We start from the raw sequence: 25,420 nt of genomic DNA, 5'->3' as shown, positions 1-25,420 counted from the left end.
ATAAGGGGGAGGGGCCTATAACTCCGCCTCCCCCATACAACTTAGGCCACGTCACACCACCTGACAATATCCTACCAGTCTTCAGTGTAGACTCGAGCACAGTGAGTTTACAGATGGACACAGAAGGGAGGGGCTCTGCTTCTCAGCAGGCAGCACACAGAATCACACACACACACACACACACACACAGAAGATCTATTTGAATTGCGGAGGCCACATGAGTCAATTTTAATTGCACACACAAATATTAACACCGACTGTTCTGACATTATAGATACCACAGGAAATTATATAGAACAGGATAAGCCGCGCCTTGACAATAAACAAACACTGAAAACACCATTTAAGAACCAGATGCCACAAAAAACTAAACAAAACATTAGGATTAAAGCAGATTTAGAGGGCCATGTCACAACGGATGACTCTGACCAAGATGAGGGACATATAGCAGATGATGAGGACAGTGCGAATGGACGATGTGGTGATAGACAGATGACTGATTTGAACAATACATTGCGTATCATGGAAAACCTCATATTAGAAGAAAAGAGATAATTGGAATTAAAACAACAGACTTTAGAATGCGACATGCACACCTCAGACAGAACAGACATTTTGAGATGAAGCACCAGACCCCGACACCCACCTGACAGATATAGGACTGACACTAACGTCGGCACTATGCTTCCATTAGTGGCCACTAGTACAGGAACATATAAATATGTACCATTAAAAATTAGATAATAAAGACAAGGAGACAGTTAAGTTAGAAAGAGAACTACTAACTGCTCAACTAGCAGAAGCCAGGAAATCTATAAATGTCCACAAAAAGCAAATAAAGTCTGACACCATGATGCCTATGACTGCACTAACACAACCAAATATTCAATCACCTCAAACATACATGAACACACAAACATATATCCCAACCCAATCAGGGCCACCACAAAACCCACCGTATAATTATGGACTAATTTCATATTTCCCATATCAGCCCTACTAATGGGGCAGGGGGCGGGGTAGTGGTAGGTGGAGGGGCAGGGTCCGCCGCCAAACCGGGGCATGCCTAAGATGTGGAGCCTTGGACCACTGGGCAGCACAATGGAGGGCACCACTCTTTACTGACACCAGCTATCCACACCAGGTACTACACCCACAGGCGGCACCAAAACCGGAGCCATCACATCTTCCTGCTGGCCAATACAGCATGGAGCCGTGGGGTGGACATTGACGGGGCCCAGAGGAGCACCAGGACAGCAGGGCCAGGGCAGAACCCATGCTGTTATTAACCGTGGGGGCCTCCGAAATTATTTTTCTGGTAGACACGGGAGCCACATGGTCAGCCATCAACACAGTATTACCCGCACACCTGATGAGCGAACACACTGTGCAAGTAAGGGGCTTCTCGGGGAAACCTACATCACTGCCAAAAACAAGACATTTGCCAGTCAGCACTGGTACACAGACTGTGTCACATTCATTTTTAATTGCACCACAAGCACCCTTGAACATTTGTGGTAGAGACTTGTTGATGAAAATGGGAGTCACTATTTTATGCCAACCAGATGGGATTACACTTACGTGGTTGGACGGACACAAAACTGTGGGGGTGGTGGGGTACACTGATGGTATGTACCTGATGAGACCTCAGCAGGATGAGTTGGTAGACATTTATTGGGGTTTAGTGACTGGACAGACGGACTCGTCACCACCACTAATCGACTTGCTCTAACAGTGGTCGCCTTGGATTACAGCCATGGCACCCTACGTTCCTCCGCCCGACCCATTCCGTGTCACCCTGTTCTATGATGTAGGGGGAGATTTAACTTACTATGAAGATTTTCAAACTGAATTAGAGGGCACACAGTGGTCGGTTGATACCACAGGGATTTATGTGGGTCCTGAAGGGGTGGCATCTCCTGTCTCACTAACACCACAACAAAATAATTGTTACAAACTATCTGACACGGCGGCACCACACATTTCACTAGCTCTCCATCCGGGACACGAGGCCAAGCAGTTGGGCCCTATGGTAAAAAGAGCAAATGAGGCCACGGATTGGGTCCGGACCCAGCTGCCTGGTGTCATGTTTTCGCAGTCCACACAGACATATCACATCACTGATAACTCACCCATCCTAGTCACATTGCACCATCAATTGCTGCCTAGACACCATGGTTGTGAGGACTCTGATCATCTACAGATGGAGGCATTATTGGCATCACTGCCTGACACATTGTGGTCCACAGGACCAGATGATGTAGGATACATTAATCAGACACCTGTCTCTTTTTGTATGAATATTACACAACCAATTTGGATTCCCCAATATAAACAAAAAACCAGAGACTGTGTAAGACATGTTAGCATTTTTAGAACTGACTGGTTACAGCAGACAATACATTCCTGACTTTGTCGGACGAACACAACCTCTTAGGGACATGGTGAAATCTCTAGGGATGAGAAATTTGTCTGGTAAGCTCAATTGGACGGTGGAGTCTGAACAGGCGTTTATAGATGTTAAACAAGCCTTATCTGTTGCAGTTGACTTAGCCAGACATGACTATTCATTACATTTTTACATGGATGTTTCTGAAACAGACACTGTGATTAATGGTGTACTGTTTCAGAAAAAGGGGGAACGCAGAACTGCTAGCAGTAATTTCAGCATTAGAAGTGGCACATATAGGAAAACAACAAACACTGGAAAAACTAAAACAATGGTGGCCCCCATACATGTCAGCATTAGTGGTTGATTACATCACTAAATGTCAGATTTGTAACACTCAGAATGTAGCAAAAGCATTTAAACTAGCTCCAGGAAGGTTTCCATTGCCAGATTCTCATGGACATGAGATTCAAATGGATTACACAGATATGATTGACCCCATTAGGAGATATAGATATCTCCTGGTAATTGTAGATCGATTCTCGGGGTGGGTAGAGGCAGTCCCCACTCTGAGGGAAGATGCAAAATCAGTCTGTAAGTTTCTGATTAATTGTTGGATTCCGAACCATGGGTTTCCTAGGAAAATTTTTTCAGATAACGGGAGTCATTTCACGAGTAATACACTGCAGTGGGTGGAGCAGTCGTTGGGGCTGCGCCATAGCTATGGTTGTGTGTATCATCCTGCCTCACAAGGTCAGGTGGAGAGGATGAATCAAAATTTGAAAACCAAATTAGCAAAAATCAAACTGGCCACGGGCATGAATTGGCTTGAGGCCCTTCCAATTGCTTTAATTAGTGTCTGTAGTTCAGTAAATAGAACTATAGGATTTACTCCTTTTGAATTAGTGAGAGGCATGCCATTTCCGGGCCCCTCCAGCGCGCTTGCGTCCCCACAGAAAACACCTCAAGCAGAGTACCGACAGCTATATGAAGAACTAAAAGCTGTTTGTAAAGATTTCTCTATACAGGTGCAGGAAAGGAGAGAAGGAGAAGAAACGGAGGAGAAGGATCCAGAAGTGACAGTCTCACCCTGGGTCCTCCTGAAGGTCATCAAGCGGAATTGGTACGAACCTCGCTGGACAGGATCCTACCAGGTGACAGAGAGAACCAGTTGTGCAGTCCGGCTGAAGGGTAAAGGCTTATAGTGGTACCACCTCACACAGTGCAGAGCCGCACCGACACCTAACATCAAACATTCACTGAAGGAAAACAACACCTCAGAAGAGGCTGATCAAGCAGCCTCAACCAACATAGGGGCAGAATAATCCCTTGAGGCAGGGGCACCACAAGGAAAGTCTATCCTTGCCCCCAGCGCAGATCCCTACCAACGGATGAAGAATACACTTTAACACATACACATATAGGGCTCATTGTAATCTCTTAGTCCAGAGGGTGAGTGATAGGACAGAGGTGTCCACTCCCAACAGGAGCGGTGTAATTGCCCGCTACCACCACAATCTGCCATCAAGCTCTACCTAAGTCACTCGCCAACCCGGGGGTGACCTAGGCAGACCAATCTAACATTAATTGCTTACCATTTATCTAAATGTATTGACCTGTCAGTTGGACAGGTCATAAGGGGGAATTGTTGTGAAAAATAATTTTATTACTTTGTGTTAGTGGACAAATATCCTAAAATGATTAGTTAAAATTAAGCATTTATAATTGTGTGAAATCTTGTATCTTATATGTACTCATATGAATGACTAACCAGTATTTAGACATGCATTTAAACAGTTTAAAATCTGCACAATAACTGGCATGATGACTTACGTTTTAAATTCTTAGACTTCTAACATTGAACAGATCTGCACTTAGGCTTTTACCAAGCTTTTAGAAAACACACATAAATTAAAGTGTTAGCCAAAAGGGGGAGTTGAACTGTAGGGCATCTCAGTGACCTTAAGTCCATTAGTGACTCCTCTAAATGTTGGTGATAGAAAAGGAGTGTGGGAAAGAAAGGTACAGTGTCAGAAGGGGCATGATGAGTGTTTTGGGGTCACAGGTGCATGGGAAACCTGCACGCGAGAAACATGAGTACTAACATGTCTTATTATGCATATTAATATATGTTAATCAGCCAGAAACGCCTCACCACCAGGCTATACGTCATTTGGGGTATAAAACTGGAGTCAGATGGGGGAGAGGTCAGAACTCTGCGTGGAAGGGCACTAGGCTGTGTTTTTTCATGTATTAGTTCGCCTGGATCCAGTATTGTAAATAAATACTTTGATTTGCTTTGAACTTCATTCGACTGGTTTCTGCAACACTTCCGGAACGACCACGCCTCCCTCAAGAGAGAGGGTGTATTTTGGATCTTTTGGAGATCTTCTAAATTTTAATTACTTTGGGAACGGTCCAAAAGAACATTTTAATCTTCATCCACCAACCACAAACAACCAGCCCACTGTCCACTGATGAAGGACTAGAGGACGACCGACACACACTGTGCAGCGACAGATGAGCTACTGTCTCTGACTCTACATCTACAAGCTGGATCAACGAGGGAGGAGTGTCTCACAGAGTGGACAGAGAGTGGACACAGGGTTTAAAAACTCCAGCAGCACTGCTGTGTCTGATCCACTCTACACCAGCACAACACACACTAACACACCTCCACCACGTCAGTGTCACTGCAGCGCTGAGAATGACCCACCACCACATCACACCTGCTCTGTGGGGGTCCTATGGGGGTCCTGACCTTTGGAGAACAGGGTGAAAGTGGTCTAATAAAGTATGCAGAGCAACAAATATAGGACTACAGTCTGGAATAATTATAGAACGAGAAATGCAGTGGAGCTGGTGAAATATGTTTTGTGGTTTTCATGTTGTGGCTGATGATTATGATGAGTGTATGTGTGTGTGTGTGTGTGTGTGTGTGTGTGTGTGTATATAAACAGATCTGTGTTTATTTATTCCTCTGTTTCTTGACTCGACGACCACTTAATTGTGAATGGACCCCCAGATGAAAGCCCTGCTGTTTCAGGGGCGGTTGTTCTTGGCTGGGACCGCCGCTGATGTCGTGTCTCCTGAGCGACATATTTCCAAACTCATCTCTTTTCATGATCACAACAACCCCTTCATCTGCATTCAGTGGCAAATTTAAGACCGTTCTGCCCCTGAAGGGCTTATTACGGCCCCGCTGTCTGCTTCTAAAGACCCTTCTGCGTCTCTCAAGAGCGTCCGAGCTGGAGAGCGGCCTCAGGATCAGGAGCGGAATGGAAGATTGTTCCGGTGTCAGCTGTGATTTGGCAAATCACAGCAAATGATGCCATCTAGAGGTGTATGGGGTAATGGAGGGATGGGGAAATCTAGCTCTCTGCCTTTTAAATGGTCCGTCAAATCTGTATCTCCTCCATTACCTGGTACACATCCATGTGTCTACACTGTGAACCTGAATCAGTTAACAGCACTCAAAAAAGATGAAGGCAGGCAGTTGCAGTAACATTTTTTAATTTCATGAACACAAATGTCAGAAGTGTGCACAACCATTTACTTTAAGTGTCTGGTACACAATGGTATTAATTACTATTAACTAATTTAACCACTCCCACTCCAACTGTGACTGTCTGTGAGAAGTGTGGTGTGTTCTCTCTGTGTCTGTGTGGGTTTCCTCCTGGTGACTGTCTGTGAGGAGTGTGGTGTGTTCTCCCTGTGTCTGTGTGTGTTTCCTCCTGGTGACTGTCTGTGAGGAGTGTGGTGTGTTCTCCCTGTGTCTGTGTGGGTTTCCTCCTGGTGACTGTCTGTGAGGAGTGTGGTGTGTTCTCCCTGTGTCTGTGTGGGTTTCCTCCTGGTGACTGTCTGTGAGGAGTGTGGTGTGTTCTCTCTGTGTCTGTGTGGGTTTCCTCCGGGTGACTGTCTGTGAGGAGTGTGGTGTGTTCTCTCTGTGTCTGTGTGGGTTTCCTCCAGGTGACTGTCTGTGAGGAGTGTGGTGTGTTCTTTCTGTGAATTCCCTAAATTGAATAAGCGGTTACAGATAATGGATGGATGTTGTATAAATCTGAAGTGTGGTAGAATAATGATCTCCAGATATTGCAGACACACTCTGGCTGCTGTAACAGGGGATTACTCTGCTCTCTTAAAAAACTGAAGAGCCAGATATGTTACTGGAGCAATGCCATACAACAAGAGTGTCCAAGAGTGAGCCAGAACTCAAATATCTAGAGACTGTCCACCTGACCAGAAGTGAAGTAAAGCTTCTGGACACTATTTCACATTCCTCAGACCCGAGTGAAACAAGAACAGAGGGTTTCCAAAGTGCTGGGTCAGTCTTTAGCAATTTCCTCAGTGTCCACTGCTCAGTTTCATACAGAATATAAATAGACACATACATCTACCAAGTACACACAGTGAGAGGCAGAGGTCAGATGTGTATCTCCTGTATCTCAGCCTCATAACTCCGGAGGTGTGCCCTGTATGCCCTCATGATGAGGCAGAATGTAAAGAGCCAAATCTATAGATTTAGAGAGAGTTAGAAACATAATTCTGCACTGTGTTATCACCAGGATATTCATAACATCATAATCATCAAGTAACTTAGAATTTGATGCATGTGCACAGACTCAAGGTGGTTAAACTTGTTCCCTAAACTTATGACTCATACGACTCAAAACGTGACTCTGACTCAAACTTAGTGACAAACTTTCATGATCAACACCCTTGAGTTGCTGGATGAGCAGGTGTCTGTAAACATTTGGACACTCAGTGTATTTTAATACACAAGCATTTGAATTGGTCAGAGAGTCACATGCAGTTTGGGCACCTCCCCCTCCTCACTTCTGCAGTGCTGGTCTCATTTCAGCATGGCTGGTCACTGAAACTTTGTGTGTGTGTTATTTCTGTCTGTCTGCTGACGGTCAGAGAGAGCTCTCTTCTCTCTCAGTGCTGACATCTACTTTTCACACTTATCTTAATGCTGAGACCACATGGGGATTATGGGTAATGCAGTGTTTTGCTCAGTTTCTGTGATCCATTTCTCTCTCACACACAGACTGTGGGGACTACAACCCATACGTATGTAATACACAGTGAAGTGACATTCCTGAGCCCTGTACATGCTCTGGCCATGGTCCTGAAAGTTTCATTCGCCAGCTTAGTTTCAGAACCATGGACAGTGGAAATCTGGTCTAAAGCTGAACAACCCACAGGAACATTAGTGAGGTCAGGGACGGATGTTAAATGCTTATTTATGGATCACAGACACCACTCCAGCTCCTCACAAATAGACTGGAGCTCCATCAGTCTACAGTCCTCAGTTCCACTGCTCAACAGCCCAGTGCTGAGGGTCTTTATACTGCTCTAACCTGTAACCAAACTTGGACATATGCTGATCTCCTAGTTCTCCACTCTACCAGCTGCTACCACCTGGTGCTGTCTGCTTTCCTCTATCTCAACTACTACAGGGACCTCATATAAGAACTGTTTACAGCCTGGTGGCAACAAGTAAAAACATACTAGTCCTTGAATCGTAAAACACTGCAAAGCAACCTATGGACCTTATTCACTTTGTATTTATTGGGTGTTTGTTTGTTGACTGGTTATTTGGGAGTTGTATGTTTTGTCTGTTTGGTGGCTCTGTGCGTGGGTGGGTGGGAGTATTGTGAATTACTTTATGTGGTGTTTCTGTTTGTATACCTGTACAATATATTCATATTGTATAAGTATAAATATGCCTCAGTAGACTACTATAAAATACATCACTCTTAGTTGCCTCCATCCATACAACTTGTACACAGTCCAAGGTGATACCCTCCCTCATAAAATCTTTGTAGCTGGCTTATTAAGGGACATTAGACTAGCGGTTACACAGTGGCACCCACTTTTTTATTTCATTTATTTATTTATTTATTTATATACTTTTTTTTCTACTTCTAACTGTGTTTGTGTGTGATTGGCATGGCAACCCAGTGGTCTGAGGCTGGTGTACGCACCTCACCCCTTCTGAATTTCACAGATGGCTTCGGGACGCTGAGTGAACGCTGGCGCGACTTGCTGCCGCTGCTCACCCGAAAAACTGCTAGTTTTATTTATTTCCCCTAATCTTTTAAATATTTTAAGCAAGCCTACACTGTCTGCCTGGACTATTGCTATTTCACAAACCTGTAATGGGTCTGCTGCAGTATTCTGTTGCTGAGCTTCTCCGTTTCCGATTCAGTCGGTCTGCTACTCCATCAGATCTACTGTTACACCCGGACATTGTCTTCACTCCTCGACGGAGATACATCCACCGCGGGTCTCATCGGAATGTTCATGAAGACTCATCAAAGGCAATAAAATCTATCTGGTCCATTTCTCGCCGTTCCCGATGCAACACAGGTCGGATTGCTGATCAAAGGGTGCTAGCCTGCCTAGCTCGGTCGGCTAACACTCCAGCTACATCATTTCCCAACTCCACTGTCAACTTCGGTCTGCTCAACATCCGCTCACTCACAAACAAAGGACATCTCATCCAAGATCTCATCACGGACCGTAAGCTTGACTTTCTCTGTTTAACAGAAACCTGGCAATTAACAAATGACTTCACACAACTCAATGAATCGACTCCATCGGGGTTTGTTTACACCTGCAAACCACGTGACACCGGCCGAGGAGGTGGTCTCGCGATAATTCACAGCGAGAAGTGGAAAGTCTCGCCAGTATCTGTCCCTACCTTCTCCTCGTTTGAATCAACTGCATGTAAACTGTCTGGATCTACACCAACCATAATTACAGTCATCTATCGCCCACGAAAACCCAACAGTACATTTTTAAATGACTTTGCCACTCTCCTCACACACCTGTCAACCCTGTCACCTAATAACATCGTGCTGGGTGATTTTAATATTCATATGGACAACATAAACAACCCTCTCACCAAAGATTTTATGTGCTGTCTTGAGGGTTTTGGGTTTCGGCAGTACACCAATGCTCCCACTCACTCCAAGGGTCACATTCTGGACTTAATTTGCTGTTCAGGTGTCTCTCCTTTGGACCTTACAGCTGATGAACTCCCAATAACTGATCATTTCCTCCTTTCATTCAATGTCAGTCTTTTACTAAATGTCACCAAACTTCCCCGCTTCATTTCCTTCCGAAATATTAAGGACATTAATTTGGATTTACTCTCCTCTAGTATCAACTCCATCTTTGACACTCATCACCTAACCACCCTCGATGATCTTATTGCTCGCTATAACACTGGTCTTCATTCTGTACTTGACTCACTAGCCCCACTAAAAACTAAGTCAGTAACTTTCACAAACTCAGCCCCTTGGTTTACACCCGAACTTCGGCTTATGAAGGCCAAAGGACGGAAGCTAGAGCGGCTCTATAAGAAAACTGGACTATCTGTTCATAAGGAAATGTATAAAAATCATATGTTACAATATAAGGAATGTATTACCCATACAAAAACAAATCATTATACTGATATAATCTGCTCTAATGAAGGTAATGCCAAGTCACTTTTCTCATTATATAAAAGTATTACCCAAGCCCCGGACTCTATCCCATCTCACCTGTACTCTACTGATTTCTGTAATTCACTCATGTCATTCTTCACTGACAAAATCCATACAATCCACCACCTTCTTAATGTACAATCCACTCCCAGTTTGCTCCCTGATTTTTCTCCTCTTGCTCATTCTTGGTCTGCCTTTCAGCTTCCCACTACCTCAGATATCTCTGATATCATCCAGAAGCTAAAGCCTTCCACCTGCATACTAGACCCTCTCCCTTCGGTCCTAGTGAAAGCCTGTCAGCCCTCACTAGTCCCCATCATCACCAACATTACACACTCTTCTCTTTCCACTGGGACTGTTCCTGCTCATTTGAAAACTACTGCATTAACTCCAATTCTGAAAAAAACTGGCTCAGACCCCACTGATTTTAATAACCTACGGCCCATCTCTAATCTTCTCTTCATATCAAAAATTCTAGAAAAGGTAGTAGCTTCGCAACTCCACAATCACTTAAAAAATAATAACCTCTATGAACAGTTCCAATCTGGATTCCGCCCACTACACAGCACGGAAACCGCCCTTATAAAAGTCACAAATGACCTCCTTATGGCGGCCGATTCAGGACTACTCTCCATCCTTATCCTCCTTGACTTAAGTGCAGCATTCGACACCATCTGCCACACCACCCTCCTAAACAGACTTTCCTCCATTGGAATCACTCAAACTCCCCTAAACTGGTTTAAATCATATCTCTCTTGCCACACTCAGTTTGTTCATATCAAATCATTTACTTCTCAATCTTTCCCTGTTACTTCAGGTGTGCCCCAGGGCTCTGTTTTGGGGCCCCTTCTTTTCATTATCTATCTCCTTCCCCTTGGCCATATCTTTCGAAAACACAACATTAGCTTCCACTGTTATGCAGATGACACCCAGCTCTATTTCTCCTGTAAACCCACTCTCCACATCCCACTCTCCACCCTTACTGATTGTCTGACAGAAATAAAATCCTGGTTCACTGCAAATCTATTAAAACTAAACAGTGATAAAACCGAGGTTCTACTTGTTGGCACTAAATCAATACTCTCAAAAACTAACAGTCCCTTAATTGACATTGATAACACATCTGTTTTCCCTTCCTCTCAGATAAAAAGCCTGGGTGTCATCCTCGACAATTCTTTATCATTTAAATCACATATCAATAAAATTACCCAGTCTGCCTACTTTCATCTACGTAATACCAGTCGCCTTCGTCCTGCCCTCACACCACATACCTCTGCCATCCTCGTGCACAGCCTCGTGACTTCCCGCCTTGACTATTGCAAGTCCCTGCTTTTTGGTCTTCCACACAAATCTCTCCATAAGCTTCAATTGGTTCAAAACTCAGCTGCCCGTATCATCACAAAAACCCCTTCATTCCACCACATCACTCCTGTACTGTCTCAACTCCACTGGCTCCCAATCAAGTTCCGTATAGACTATAAAATCCTTCTACTCACTTTCAAAGCCATCCATAACCTCGGCCCACCCTATCTTTCTGATCTTCTCACTGTCACTACTCCATCTCGCACTCTCAGATCTTCCTCCTCTATTCACCTGACTGTCCCCTGCGCCCGTCTCACCACCATGGGGAGTAGAGCTTTCAGTCGCTCTGCTCCCCGGCTTTGGAATTCGCTGCCACCTGACATAAGGAACATAAATTCACTTCTACAGTTCAAATCCTCAATAAAAACTCACCTGTACAAGATTGCTTTTAATGTTTAACTGATCCATGTTTTTAACCGCGTCATATTTTAATCGTTTCTTTTACTTGTATTTTATGTATAAATTTATTTATTTTTTATTTCTTGCTGTTGTAATTGTAAAGTGTCCTTGAGTGTTAGAAAGGCGCTATGAAATAAAATGTATTATTATTAGTGGGTTCTTTCGTTACCCAGAGGGATGAAATCAATGAAATCATTAGCACCTTGAGTCATCTTGAGTCAGATGAGGAAGGTGAAGAAGGACCAGTCGAATTACCTGAGTGGCCACTTCCTCCTCCTCCACCACCTCCTGAGAGCAGCCAGACATTGCAGGCAACTGAGCACCTCCAAACCATTGAGGAAAGATTGGGTAACCTGGAGGCCAAGATTCAAGAGCCTCCCAGTTACTCTGCAGATATCTCAACACTGCAAGAGGCCCTGAGGACTTTGAAGCAAGAGATGGAACTGAGAATACAAGCCATAGAGGAGTGACCCACCTACCGACTACAGAGACAAAATGAGAAACTAAAGAATGTGATTGAACTGGAAGTGCATGAGTTGGGCAAGTCTGTTCTGGACTGTTTCACCAGGAGAGACAAACAGCTGGAGATGCGGTTCCGTACCCTGACTCCATTATCCTTCACTCCTTTCCTTCAGACACACTCTTTGAGGCCAACTCCAGGAGACCATCAACAGCCCGAACCAACCACCACCAGTGACAGCCTATCCACTGCTCCACTAAAGCCCTGTATTAAGCTGGAGTTCCCCAGGTATGGAGGCTTCAATGAGGAGCAAGATCCACTAGCATTTATAGAAAAATGTGAATAATTTCTAGCTGTAAGACCCCTGAGTGATCCTGAGGTTCTGTCTGCTCTCACTTCTGTGCTATCAGGCACAGCCAAGGCCTGGTGGCAAGCAGAGAAGAAGGCAGTCAGGACCTGGGCCCAGTTCAAAGCAGAGAGACAGCTAAGAGACAGATGACAAGGGCCACAGGAGAATATCAGGGATTTTGCCTACCAGTACAGGGCCTTATGTCTTCGCTGGAGGGAGGATATGTCTGATATGTCCAGGCCATCCTGAGGAACTGTAACACACTGTTGGCCAGCATACTTTGGGGGACAGTCAAGACAGTGGATGAGCTGGTGAGAGTGGGAACTCTGGTAGAACGGGACCTATCAGCTGTCAGGGGGTACTGGAACCAGGCTCATCCTGAGACTACGGGGAGTAAAACTTCAGCTTCCAAGTCCAACAGGAGGCTCCCAGCGCAGAATTCTGCTTAAGCCAGTGCTCTCCAGTCTACCCCATCACAGAATAACTCTCTGTCTCTTCTCCTCCAGATAAGGGGTCGAGAGGTCTCTGCCTTGGTGGACACCGGCAGCACATATTCAATGTTGCAGAAGTTCTTGTGGGATGAACTGAAGGGGAAGAAGGAGGTATGGAAGCCATGTGGGGTTCTGAGCTTCCTGCTGGCTGATGGACAGGCCCGAACTGCCAAAGGTTTAGTGGACCTTGCCTGCCAACTACATAAACATCACATCCGACACCCCTTCCATATTATGGACGATAAGGACCTAGCCTTTCCCAACATTGCTGGAATGGACTTCCTCAAAGCATTGAATACTCAAATAACACTTACTGCTTGCCATCTGGAACAGCTACTCCATTCTGAACCCCCAACAGCTCTGGTCTTCAGCATAAATACACTGTAAGCATGCATCTATACCTAGCACAGTCAACTCGGACACCCCCCCAGTCTAGAGACACAACAACTACTAGAGAATCTAGTAGCAAAAGCAGATGCCACAAACAAGTATCGGCAACAACTGAGGGAGCTATTACATCAATGGCCTACCGTATGCACTACCCAGCTGGGGCGGACCACAGCAGACTTACATCGGATCACCACCATTGACAAACCGTCAGCTGCCATTCTGATTGTCTATAGACAAACAAAAATTCATCAAAAAGAAGTGGAGGACATGGTCAAAAAAGGCATCGTACGACCATTTACCTCACCTTGGGCTGCTCAGGTGGTTCTGGTGCCCAAGAAGGATGGGGGCACAAAGTTTTTTGTGGACAACCGTTGACTCTATTCCAAGACCTACCTGGATGGGTACCCTATGCACCAGGTCCAGGAGATTCTAGAATCTCTCCCCCATCTTTAGTACACTTGACCTGAAAAGTGGGTATTGGCAAGTCACCTTGGAGAAGGATAGCATCCCCAAGTCAGCCTTTGTTACCACCGAGGGGCTCTACGAGTTCCTGGTTCTCCCATTTGGTCTCAAGAATGCTGCCGCTTCCTTTCAATGCCTCATGGAGTCTGTCTTGTGAGACCTTAAGGGAAGATCCTGCTTCATCTATATAGATGACATTGTGGTGTATTCAGCCTTTGTATGACAGCATCTTTATCATCTACACAATGTGTTTGACTGCCGTCAACAAGCAGGGCTGACCCTCAACTTAAAGAAGTGTAACCTGTTACAGACATGCCTTAATTTTTTAGGACATGTGACATCCAAAGAAAGCATTAGTATGAAACCAGAGAAAACAGAGACAGTGAAAGACTTCCCTCAGCCCCAGTCAGTGAAGGAAGTTCTGAGGTTTTTGTGGATGGCTGGCTGGTAGCACCGTTTGCTGAGAGGGCATGCACCCTCAGTACCCTAAAATGGAAGAACTCCACCTCTGAGAAGGAGTATCTAGATGTAGTTTGGGCAGTGGAGAAGTGGTGAGTCTTTCTGGATGGACAACACATCCTGGTGTTTACAGACCATGCTGCACTCACCTGGGTCTTCGACCACCCAAAGGTGGACTATCCTGCTACAAGGATTTGATTTTTCTGTCGGATATTGCAAAGGTAAGTGTAACATTGTGCCCGACACTCCCTCCCACATATCCTCACACCAAGCAGAGGGTGTCATGGCTACATTTCAGGTGGCTGGTACCATGGTGGATGACCTCTCGATAGACTGGTCTGAGTTGGCTAAGGCACAGGAGGAAGATGATAACCTAGAGCCACTCCGTCAAATGACTAAAGATTTAAAGACTAAGGAGGATCAGATTCATTCTGTCTGCAGAAATGGTGTGTTGTTCAGGGAGGTACCCAGGCAACATCAGGGACAAGTGCTGCAAGTGGTGGGTACACAAGGTTTCAGAAGGCTTTCTTACAGTATGCTCATGACAACCCAATGAGTGGGCACCTGGGGCAGGCGGAGTCTTTGCTGCGGTTGCTGGAAGTGGCATACTGGCCTTCTATTTTTAAGGATGTTTGGGCACACTGTAAGGGTTGTGAGACATGCCAAAAGTATAAGCCCTGCATAACCAAGCTCTCCAGCCTGCTTCAGTCTACCCCTGTTGTGGAGCCTGGGTATATGTTGGGGGCTGATCTCATGGGTCCACTGCCAAAGAGACCACGACAAAATGAGTACCTCCTTGTAGTGGTGGATTAATGCAGCAAGTGGGTAGAACTGTTCCCTCTGCGGTCGGCTAGGGCAACCCAGATAGCCTGTATTCCTGTCACAGAGGTGTTCATATGGTGAGGTACACTGGCGTATCTTGTATCTGATCGTGGGGCCCAATTCACCTCCCACCTGATTCACAAGATCTGCTGGCAAAGGGGTGTGGTCCAGAAACTGTAAAAGTTGTACTGGTGCTTTTAATGTTAAATTGCTGTACACTTTTAATACTGTGTTTACTAATGTTACTGCTAAGCTAATGCTGGTTGTGTATTTGTTACATGCAAATGATCTAGATGTTTATTGTTCTCTTTACTTATGCTGTCTGTAGAACTAATTGGCTTTTGGTTTTAGGCTCAGTTTTCTTTTTACGAAGAAGGAGATTTTATGCACCATAATTCTGTGGACAGCTCTGCGACTTTCACTGATATCCTAGTTCTCCACTCTACCAGCTGCTACCACCTGATTTCCCCTATCTCAGCTACTACAGGGACCTCATATAAAAACCATTTACCGCCCGGTGGCAACAAATAAAAAACATACTAGTCCGTGAATCGCTAAAATCAAAACACTGCAAAGTAACCTATGGACCTTAATCACTTTGTATATATTAGGTGTTTGTATGTTAACTGGTTATTTGGGAGTTGTCTGTTTTGTGGCTCTGTGCGTGGGTGGGAGGGGGGTAGTGTGAATTACTTTGTGGTGTTTCTGTTTGTATACCTATACAATATATTCATATTCTACATTTAATTGTCTTGTCTGTGCCTCAGTAGACTACTATAAAATACATCACTCTTAGGTGCCTCCATCTATAGAACTTGCACAGTGTCCCAGGTGATACCCTCCCTCATAAAACCTTTGTAGTTGGCTTATTAAGGAACATTAGACTAGCGGTTACAAACTAATGCCTGGAGTGCACTATATTCTGTGTTCTGTGTTGAAGAGAACTGACAAAACCACAGACCTCTGCACCTAGAAGACAACACAGTGCCTTCTGTACCGTGACAACACTTAAGGGTCTTCAGACCACAGCTGCTCCTGGTTTTAATACAATATCAACAAATATAACATTCATATGGGTTCTGTCCAGATGTTTTACAGATGATGTGGGTAACTAGATGCTGAAATGACTATGAATGTCACAGCTGGTCTGTCATCTCAGAACTCCATTTCCCAGAATTCACAGCTCTAAATTACAGTGATCATCATATAATTATTATAAAGAGTGGAGACCTACACACACCCAAATGTAACTGAATTTTCCTTCACTTTAACCATTAAAATGAGATACACACAGATGGAATATTCACAGTGAATAATGTTTATTTATTATATATCAGTGCAGTTGATAAAGCTAATACAGGGTAAATATAAAACAGAGCGTTAGAAAATATAAAAGCTATAGATATAGACTGAGATCAAACAGTGGCACTATTTAATTCCTCAAATGAAACCGAGAGCAGACGTCATCAACTCTGAATAAAAAGAAACATATTCTAATAACTACTGCTGCTGGAGGAGGAGAGAGACCCCACAGCAGCTCAGGAGCCCCGAGAGTATGAGCTTTTATTACAGAATACAGTTCAAATAACATCATCAAAGGAAAAGGACCAGTTCAAACACACAGCCATGTGACTCTTTAGAAGAGACGGGGTGTGATAGGGTCATTAGGGATTAGTTGAGTCTGATGGTGGCGTACTCGGACCTCTCTCCAGAGTCACTGCAGGTGTTGTTCTGTTGTTGCTGTGGACCACAGTGGAGTAGGTCACCTGATCCTGCAAAAGAAAACACTACTGTTTATTAACACACTGCACTCGGTCACTTCAGGTCACTGCAGCAGCCTCTTCTCCTGTAGAAAGAGGAGGGACGACCCGCACTGAACCCTGACACATCACACTGAAATAAGCAGCTCATAAACACACCGTGTGACGTCATGAGTCTTGGGTAAAGGCCTGTGTCCAGTAATTAAAGTGTCCTGTTACTGCTGATTGTCCTGAGGAGGTTCCATCGCATGTTCATTAGACGTCATGACATCAGACACAGATCATCAGTCACGACCATTAAACACAACTCTGCAGTGTCTCTGTACACGGTCTGATTGGGTTTGATGGGGTGTGATTGGGTGTAGTGAGGTGTGCTGGATGATGATTGGATATCAGGAGATGTGATGTAATGTGGTGTGAAGGTATATAATGAGATGATGTGATGTTTAAACTCACCGCTGTGTCCTGCTCTCTCTTTCTCCCTCTCTGCTCTCCACTCTGACCTCCACACTGTCCTGCACAAATAAACCAGGGAGGCAGGTGTTTCACACATCTCAGAGTGTGTGTGTGTGTGTGTGTGTGTGTGTGTGTGTGTGTACCTCTATATCTCCAGTAGATGGCTCCTCCAAGTCCCAACAGAAGAAGTAGAACAGGAATAAAGATGAGGAAATACACACTTTGAGGTTTACCACCTGTGTGTGTGTGTGTGTGTGGGTGTGTGTGAGTGAGAGAGAGAATAACAATAACACAGTGTTATAAAATCTGTAAAGTACGGTATATTAACAGAAGGTTTTAAAGAATGTTTCAAAGGTGTTTTTAAAAACTCCCAGTGGTTAATTCTTACGCTCAGCTGGAGTCACTGCTCCGTGTTCAGCAGGAGTTTGAGACGACGCTGTGGATGAAGTGCTCAGACTCAGTGGGACCTTCACCACTGCAGTAGATGAAGTAGTTGTAGTTGGGGCAGTTGTAGTTGTAGTTGGGGCAGTTGTAGTTGTAGTTGGGGCAGTTGTAGTTGTAGGTGTGAGGCCTGTAGGGAGAGAAAGGTGTGATGGTGAGAGCAGGAACTGGACATTAAGCTCTTCATTAAGGACAGAGTTATAATAAATCACACTGTTCACTAACAACACCATGACCTTCTTTAACTCAGTGCAGTGTCACAAATCCACCCCGTGTTTTACCTCTTTCTCTGATCATTAACATCTGGCAAAGCATCGCTGAGTAAACCATCAACAACAGCTAAAGATCATTCAAAACTGAGGAAAGGGTTAAATTCCAAACACCATCCACATCAGAACAATCAGCAGGACCCCCCTCTAACAAACCAGTGAGAGAGCACCCAGCTCCAAACTCCACCCACAACAACACCACCATCATCATCACATTCACAACAATTCTAACCACTGCTCTCCACCTAAGAGTCCTCCACCTTCCTGCCATGTGACATTGCTCCGCCCACTGATTAAAGGACAGCAGAGTGGACATTATTTAACTGTCTCTCTCCAACAAAGAGCTCAATAGAAAGCTTTGAGTCTGTAAGAGAATCATCACAGCGTCTCCTCACTACAGAACCCTGAGTTCCAGTTCAGCCCGACACCTTTGGAGGATTTGTTCTGGAAGTCCAACAAAGACCCATCAAACTCCTGAGGGGCTCTACACGGCTGAATGAGATCAGTGCTGCAGCACAACACACACACACACACACACACACACACAGAATAGGTTACCTGGAGGAGTCTGAACACTGAGTCTGATGCCGATGTGATCTCCTTCACTGTCACAGGTGTAGTCTCCTCCATCCTCTTCAGTCAGGTGTGATATGAGCAGAGAGAGATTTCCTGGAGAGTGAGAGTTAAACACCTGGACTCTGTCTCTGTATTGACCACTCTCATTAGACACCTCCTCCAGTGTTTGATTGTTGTATTTACTCCAGGTGATTTCCTCAGGTGTGGTGCTGAGGTCAGTGCAGTAACAGGGCAGCAGGACTGACCCTCCTAGATACGCTGAGATGGACAATAGAGTCCCTGAGGTACTGCTACCTTCCAGTTTACAACCTGCAGAGACACAGAGCAGTGAAATAAGTTGAGCTTGTTGCTGATTTAGTGAAGAGACTTTGTTGAGGAACATGAACACAACAACAGTTCAGAATGAGCCCTTTCTGATTGAACTTCTGATTCTAAATAAATAAAGTAACGTATGATTTGTAGATGGAGCTTGTGCTGAGTTCCGTTATTAGAGTTAACCTTCGAATCATAGTCAGGATCAGAAGGGGTCAGAACACAGTCAGTCAAACACACAGCAGGGAACCTGTCACTAAAGTGCTCTGAACTCAGGGAACACACACAGGGGTTTAGACAGAGGGTGTGTCCAGAAAACAGAAAAGTGAGTGCTTTTTTTCTACTGATCCTCCTCTTCTTTAAAACAGCCACTGAAGCAGCCTCCAACAGAGAACACACAAGAGTGCACTCTCCAGGAAGTCTTTTAAACAGTGACACGACTGTGTGCTGATTGGCTCAGGAGTAATGGAGTGTACTGAAAGTAAGCGCTGTGATTGGTTCAGTTCATCAGTCAGCATCAGGTTTAAAAGGGTATCAGCTCTGTCCCCTTTCCCCAGTTACTGCTCGTACTCTCCATTCCTCCTGCTCCTGTCCTCTCCTCAATTCCTCCACCTTCTTCTGGGGCAGGAGAGGAGCAGTAGAGAGGGAGGGGTGGGACAGGAGCAGTAGGGAGGGCGGGGTGGAACAGGAGCAGTAGGAACACTTTCTGGACAGACCCAGAGACTACACAGAGTAGTGTTCACACAATAACCTTGATCCACAGTGTCCCCAGTTCAGACCAAAGTGTCTGAATAATGTTAAATAATGTGAACTCTGACTGTGGTAAAGATGAAGAAGCAGTTTTGATGAGGAACATTAATATACACATTTACATTATAATAACTAAAGAACTGTCTCACTCACCTTCAGAGCCCTGAGGTCCAGTGAAGAGAAGATAAAACATCAGCAACATTGTCCCTAGTAAAACAGCACTGAGTTCCAGCACAGTGACCACTCCACACTCTCTCCACACACACACACACACACACACACACACACACACATACACACCGATACACACTCTCTCAGCTGCTCTTCACTGGAGTTTAACACACACCGATACACACTCTCTCAGCAGCTGGAAGAGACTGAATTTTACTGGAACTCTTCAGACTCTTAAAGTGTGAACTCAGAGCACACACTGACGTAAGGTGTCTTTCATATCCTTTATTTGTTTATTTAGCATTGATTCAGAGAACACACACACAAACACACACACACACACACACACACACACACACACACAGAGAAAGAGACACACAGACACACACACACAGACACACACACACACACGCACACACACGCACGCACACACACACATACACACACACAGACACACACACAGACACACACACACACATACACACACACACACAGAGACACACACACACAGACACACACAGACACACACAGACACACAAACAGACACACACACACACACACACACACAAACACACACACACACACACACACACACACACACAGACACACACACACACACAGACACACACACACACACACACACACACACACACACAAACACAGACACATGCACACGCAATTTATTAGGCTCTGGAAACTGAAACTGTGATGAGCTCAGGCCACAGACCACAGCTACTTCTTAGTAAAAGCCGACTGTTCCATATTTAACCCTTTCACAGAAGAACACAACGTCTCAAACATCCCCTTCTCTATTGGTCAAGATATGTCTTCGCTTCACCTCTCTCTCTCTCTCTCTCTCTCTCTCTCTCTCTCTCTCTCTCTCTCTCTCTCTCTCTCTCCCTCTTTTCATGGTGGACGATAACATCCAAGTGCACCTCTTTAGGCCTCAAATGTCTCTCAGAGAACACCCTGAAAAACTAAGGGACAGGTTCTTTGTGTGTGTGAGTGACTGAAGTGGTTTATTGAAGTCAAACTGTGGATGATCAGTGTTTATTGGAGTTTAATAAAACTATGTAATCTTCTTGTTCCCACATGAAGTGTTTGGAGGGTGAGCTGATGAACTGTGTGTTACAGTGGAGGCTGTAGATTTGCTGCATTTCCTGACCAATGAGCAGCTTAATGATAAAGAAGACTGACCACACACCTGACCACTGCAAACAGAAGCATTTCACAACACTTTCATTGCACTGATGTTGTTCTACTGCTACAACAATCAGCAACTTCACACAATGACTTCACACACTTTACACACTTCACAAAGACTTCATTTCTGAAGCAGCGCAGACAAAGACCAAAGGTGTGTGTAGAGTGTCCCCAACACAACTGTAGACACCAGTGAAGATAAATGTAGTTCTGACATCATCATTACATTATGGATATTGATCAGAGAGGGGTTACCTTTAACAGTGAGAGTGATGTCTGTGAATCCACTGCCTTCAGCTTCACATCTGTACACTCCTCTATCCTCTTCAGTCAGGTGTGATATGAGCAGAGAGAGATTTCCTGGAGAGCGAGAGTTAAACAGCTGGACTCTGGACCTGTCTATCTCATAAGACGAATCTATCCATTGATTTTGGAATAAAACAAATTTAAATTTCTTCCAGGTGAATGTCTCAGGTGTAGAGCTGGTGTCAGTGCAGTAACAGGGCAGCAGTACTGACTCTCCAGTGTATGCAGTAATCTCTGTTGTCATCCCGTGGTTTTCCAGTGTGCATCCTGCAGAAACACAGCAGTGAATGTTCTTCATCTTTAAACACCTCTGAACATGTGAAACTTCTTCAAAATGAAGCTTGACGTTCTCACAACAATGTGTCATCACCTGCACAACACTCGCTTCATCACAAACAGAGTGTTACTTTAAAGACGTCTTTATAAAAAGAGATCACTGACCAGTCCAGACTCCAATCTCCTGTTCCTCACTTTAACCACACTGTCAGAAACAGAGAGGATTGTACAGGTATATTTCTGTTCAACAAGTAAAAACAATGGAAATGTACCATCAAAGGAACAACAGTGGTCTTGGTCTATTGGAATATCCTACTCTCATGTTTCTAACTGAAGTTACTGAAGACCTGTGCTTAAGGGGACCACCCCAGTGATGTCAGGGGGATCACCCCAGTTACAGTGTGGTATCTGTTACTGAGAGTGTTCTGGAGAGAACGCTGTTCTGACTCTATCACAATGATGGGAGAAAATCACCTCGGCTTGAGTGGAGTTTCCATACAGAACCATGAAGACTCCAGGAAGCACTTGTGTTACTAATGGTTCATGTCCTGGTCACATGCTTCACCAAAAAAGGCTCCCAACCACTGCTACAAGTCAAGGAGCCTATTTCAGTTCCATTCTAGCGTCTCTTCAGCAGAATCTGAAGCTCTAACTGGACTGTGGTGGACAGTGGACAGTAGGAGAAGAGATGAACTTACCTTCAGCCACATGGAGGACAAGCAGAAGATAAAAACACAGCTGCATTGTGTCTGAGATCTACAACACCGTCACTACACACAGCAACAACAACACTCCTGAAGATCCACCTCCTCACAAACTACACAACTGAACACCAACACACACCTGTGTTCTCTCTCTCTCTCTCTCTCTCTCTCTCTCTCATTCTCTCTCTCTTTCTCCATCTCTCTCTCTCTCTCTCTCTCTCTCTCTCTCTCTCTCTCTCTCTCTCAGACACTCACACACACACACACACACACACACACACACACACACACACACAAACACAGCACATTTCTGGTATTGCACAATGTGGTGTTGCATACTATTTCCTCTTGAAAAATGTTTGAAAGCACCCATTCCCACTGTTCAGTTTTAACCCTTAAACTCCCAAATCTACAGTGAGACTGCAACATAATTCTGAAGTGAGCTTTAAATGGTGGTGTTGTGTGTTGGAGGATCTACAGTAGGAGAGAGAATGAACTTACCTTCAGCCACATGGAGCACCAACAGCAGATAAACACACACCTGCATTCTTACTGAGATCCAGAACACACTCACTACATACAGCCACAACAACACTACAGCAGTTACAGCCACAACACCACCCTGATACTACTCTACTACTGTAGCTGTGCAGCTCTGTCCTCAAGTATACGCTCAACCTCACCCAGTCTACACTACACTACACTACACTTCAGTACACTACACTACACTACAGTACACTTCACTCCACTCCACTTTAAACTAAAATAAACTAAATTAGACTCAAGCCTGGAGCTCTGTAACTCTCGTCAAAAGTACACTCTTCTGTTCACTGCTTCCCAATGAGAGCACAGTAAAGAGGAACTGAGAGCTCATCCCTCCCTCTCTCCGTCACTTTCACATAATAAATATAGTGTTGGGGTTGGATTTCATGCAAACACTTGCTGCATCGTCTTTATTCTCTTTCGTCTCACCCTCCACATTGTCACATATTTAGTTATAACTACAGCATTTATCTGCTTAAGGGTGACCCCATAGTGGACACAGATATTCACAGGATTAGCCATGGGTCAGAATATTTCAGAAAAAGTTGTGCACATGTCCCTAATTTCACCATTGTATACTAACACTATGTTTAAATGCACTATGTTTAAATGCCCTCAGTTGAGTGGACAGACCCCATGTCTCCTAACCACAAGTGTGGCATCATCGCCGTGACAACAGAGAGAAAGCAGAGACCCAAGATAGTGCTCTCTCTGACCATCAGCAAACTGACCACAGCACACCACAGAGCACTGAGTTATCACCTCATCACCCCTCTATACACACACCTCCACTCTGCAGCAGCGTTAGCAATGCTAATGCTAATCATTTAGCCTAGGGGGGCTGTGTCAGGAAGTGGACTAGGAAGCTGTGATGAGTGTGTGGTTGATTTTTGTCTATTTGATCTGACCGTCATATTTAAGATCAGCAACTAACAGTAACCTAAATTAATCCTTAATTAAGAGTCCTTTTAACTGACCTAGAGCACAATGTGGCGTTGGATAAAAAGCTAAACTTGGAGAAAATCAATTGGAAATATGAACACGGTCTTAAAATCTGAAAAGGACTATTCAAATATTACAAAAGGGCGGCATGGTGGCACAGCAGGTAGTATCGCAGTCACACAGCTCCAGGGGCCTGGAGGTTGTGGGTTCAGTTCCCGATCCGGATGTAATATTTATATATATATATATATATATATATATATATATATATATATATATATATATATATATTATGGCAAGCCAAACAGGAAATATTTAATGAACTTTGATATATATATATAAGTTTTCAGTCTATATATATATATATATCAGCTTTAATTCTATATATATCGGCTTTCATTCTATATACAAACCGGATTCCAAAAGAGTTGGGACACTAAACAAATTGTGAATAAAAACTGAATACAATGATGTGGAGATGGCAAATGTCAATATTTTATTCGTAATTGAACATAGATGACAGATCAAAAGTTTAATCTGAGTAAATGTAACATTTTAAAGGAAAAAATATGTTGATTCAAAATTTCACAGTGTCAACAAATCCCAAAATAATTGGGACAAGTAGCAATAAGTGGATGGAAAAAGGAAATTGAGCATATAACAAACAGCTGGAATACCAATTAACACTAATTAGGTAAATTGACACATTGATTGGGTATAAAAAGAGCTTCTCAGAGTGTCAGTGTCTCTCTGAAGCCAAGATGGTAAGAGGATCATCAATTCCACCATTGTTGCGCAGAAAGATAGTGCAGCAATACCAGAATGGTGTTACCCAGCGTAAAATAGCAAAGACTTTTAAGTTATCATCATCAACCATGCATAACATCATCAAAAGATTCAGATAATCTGGAACAATTGCTGTGCGTAAGGGTCAAGGCCGTAAAACTCTACTGGATGCTCGTGATCTCCGGGCCCTTAAACGTCACTGCACCTCAAACAGGAATGCCACTGTCAAGGAAATAACAGAATGGGCTCAGGAATACTTCCAGAAAGCATTGTCAGTGGACACAATCCATCGTGCCATCCGCCGTTGCTAGCTGATACTCTACAGTGCAAAGAGGAAGCCATTTCTAAGCAAGCTCCACAAGCTCAGATGTTTGCATTGGGCCAGGGGTCTTTTAAAATGGAGTGTGGCAAAATGGAAGACTGTTCTGTGGTCAGATGAGTCACAATTTGAAGTTCTTTATGGAGCACTGGGACGCCATGTCATCCGGACCAGAGAGGACAACGATAACCCAAGTTGTTATCAATGCTCCGTTCAGAAGCCTGCATCACTGATGGTATGGGGTTGCATGAATGCTTGTGGCATGGGCAGCTTGCATGTCTGGAAAGGCACCATTAACATAGCAGAGAACTATGTTCAGGTTCTAGAACAACATATGCTCCCATCTAGATGTCATCTCTTTCAGGGAAGACCCTGCATTTTTCAACAAGATGCCAGACTACATTCTGCAGCAATCACAACATCATGGCTACGTAGGAGAAGGATCCGGGTACTGAAATGGCCAGCCTGCAGTCCAGAACTTTCACCTGTAGAGAACATTTGGCGCATCATAAAGAGGAAGGTGC

At 44.3% G+C, this 25,420-nt stretch overlaps 1 protein-coding gene across 1 annotated transcript; it reads right to left on the bottom strand.

The window, feature by feature from the left end:
- Positions 1–16,445: 16,445 nt before the first annotated feature.
- On the bottom strand, positions 16,446–21,793 carry LOC136702836 (uncharacterized). The gene is made up of 7 exons (XM_066677985.1): positions 21,697–21,793; positions 21,276–21,593; positions 18,567–18,893; positions 17,687–17,869; positions 17,442–17,534; positions 17,299–17,357; positions 16,446–16,854 (listed from the first exon to the last, which is right to left on the bottom strand). Exons 2-7 carry the CDS (start codon positions 21,568–21,570, stop codon positions 16,747–16,749), a joined length of 1,065 nt encoding a protein of 354 aa, XP_066534082.1. The 5' UTR covers positions 21,571–21,593; positions 21,697–21,793; the 3' UTR covers positions 16,446–16,746.
- Positions 21,794–25,420: the final 3,627 nt, after the last annotated feature.

The sequence above is a fragment of the Hoplias malabaricus genome, chromosome 7, assembly GCF_029633855.1.
Source record: "Hoplias malabaricus isolate fHopMal1 chromosome 7, fHopMal1.hap1, whole genome shotgun sequence".
NCBI lineage: Eukaryota > Metazoa > Chordata > Actinopteri > Characiformes > Erythrinidae > Hoplias > Hoplias malabaricus.
The sequence above is the reverse complement of the archived record's forward strand: the minus strand, read 5'-3'. Positions and strand labels throughout refer to the sequence as shown.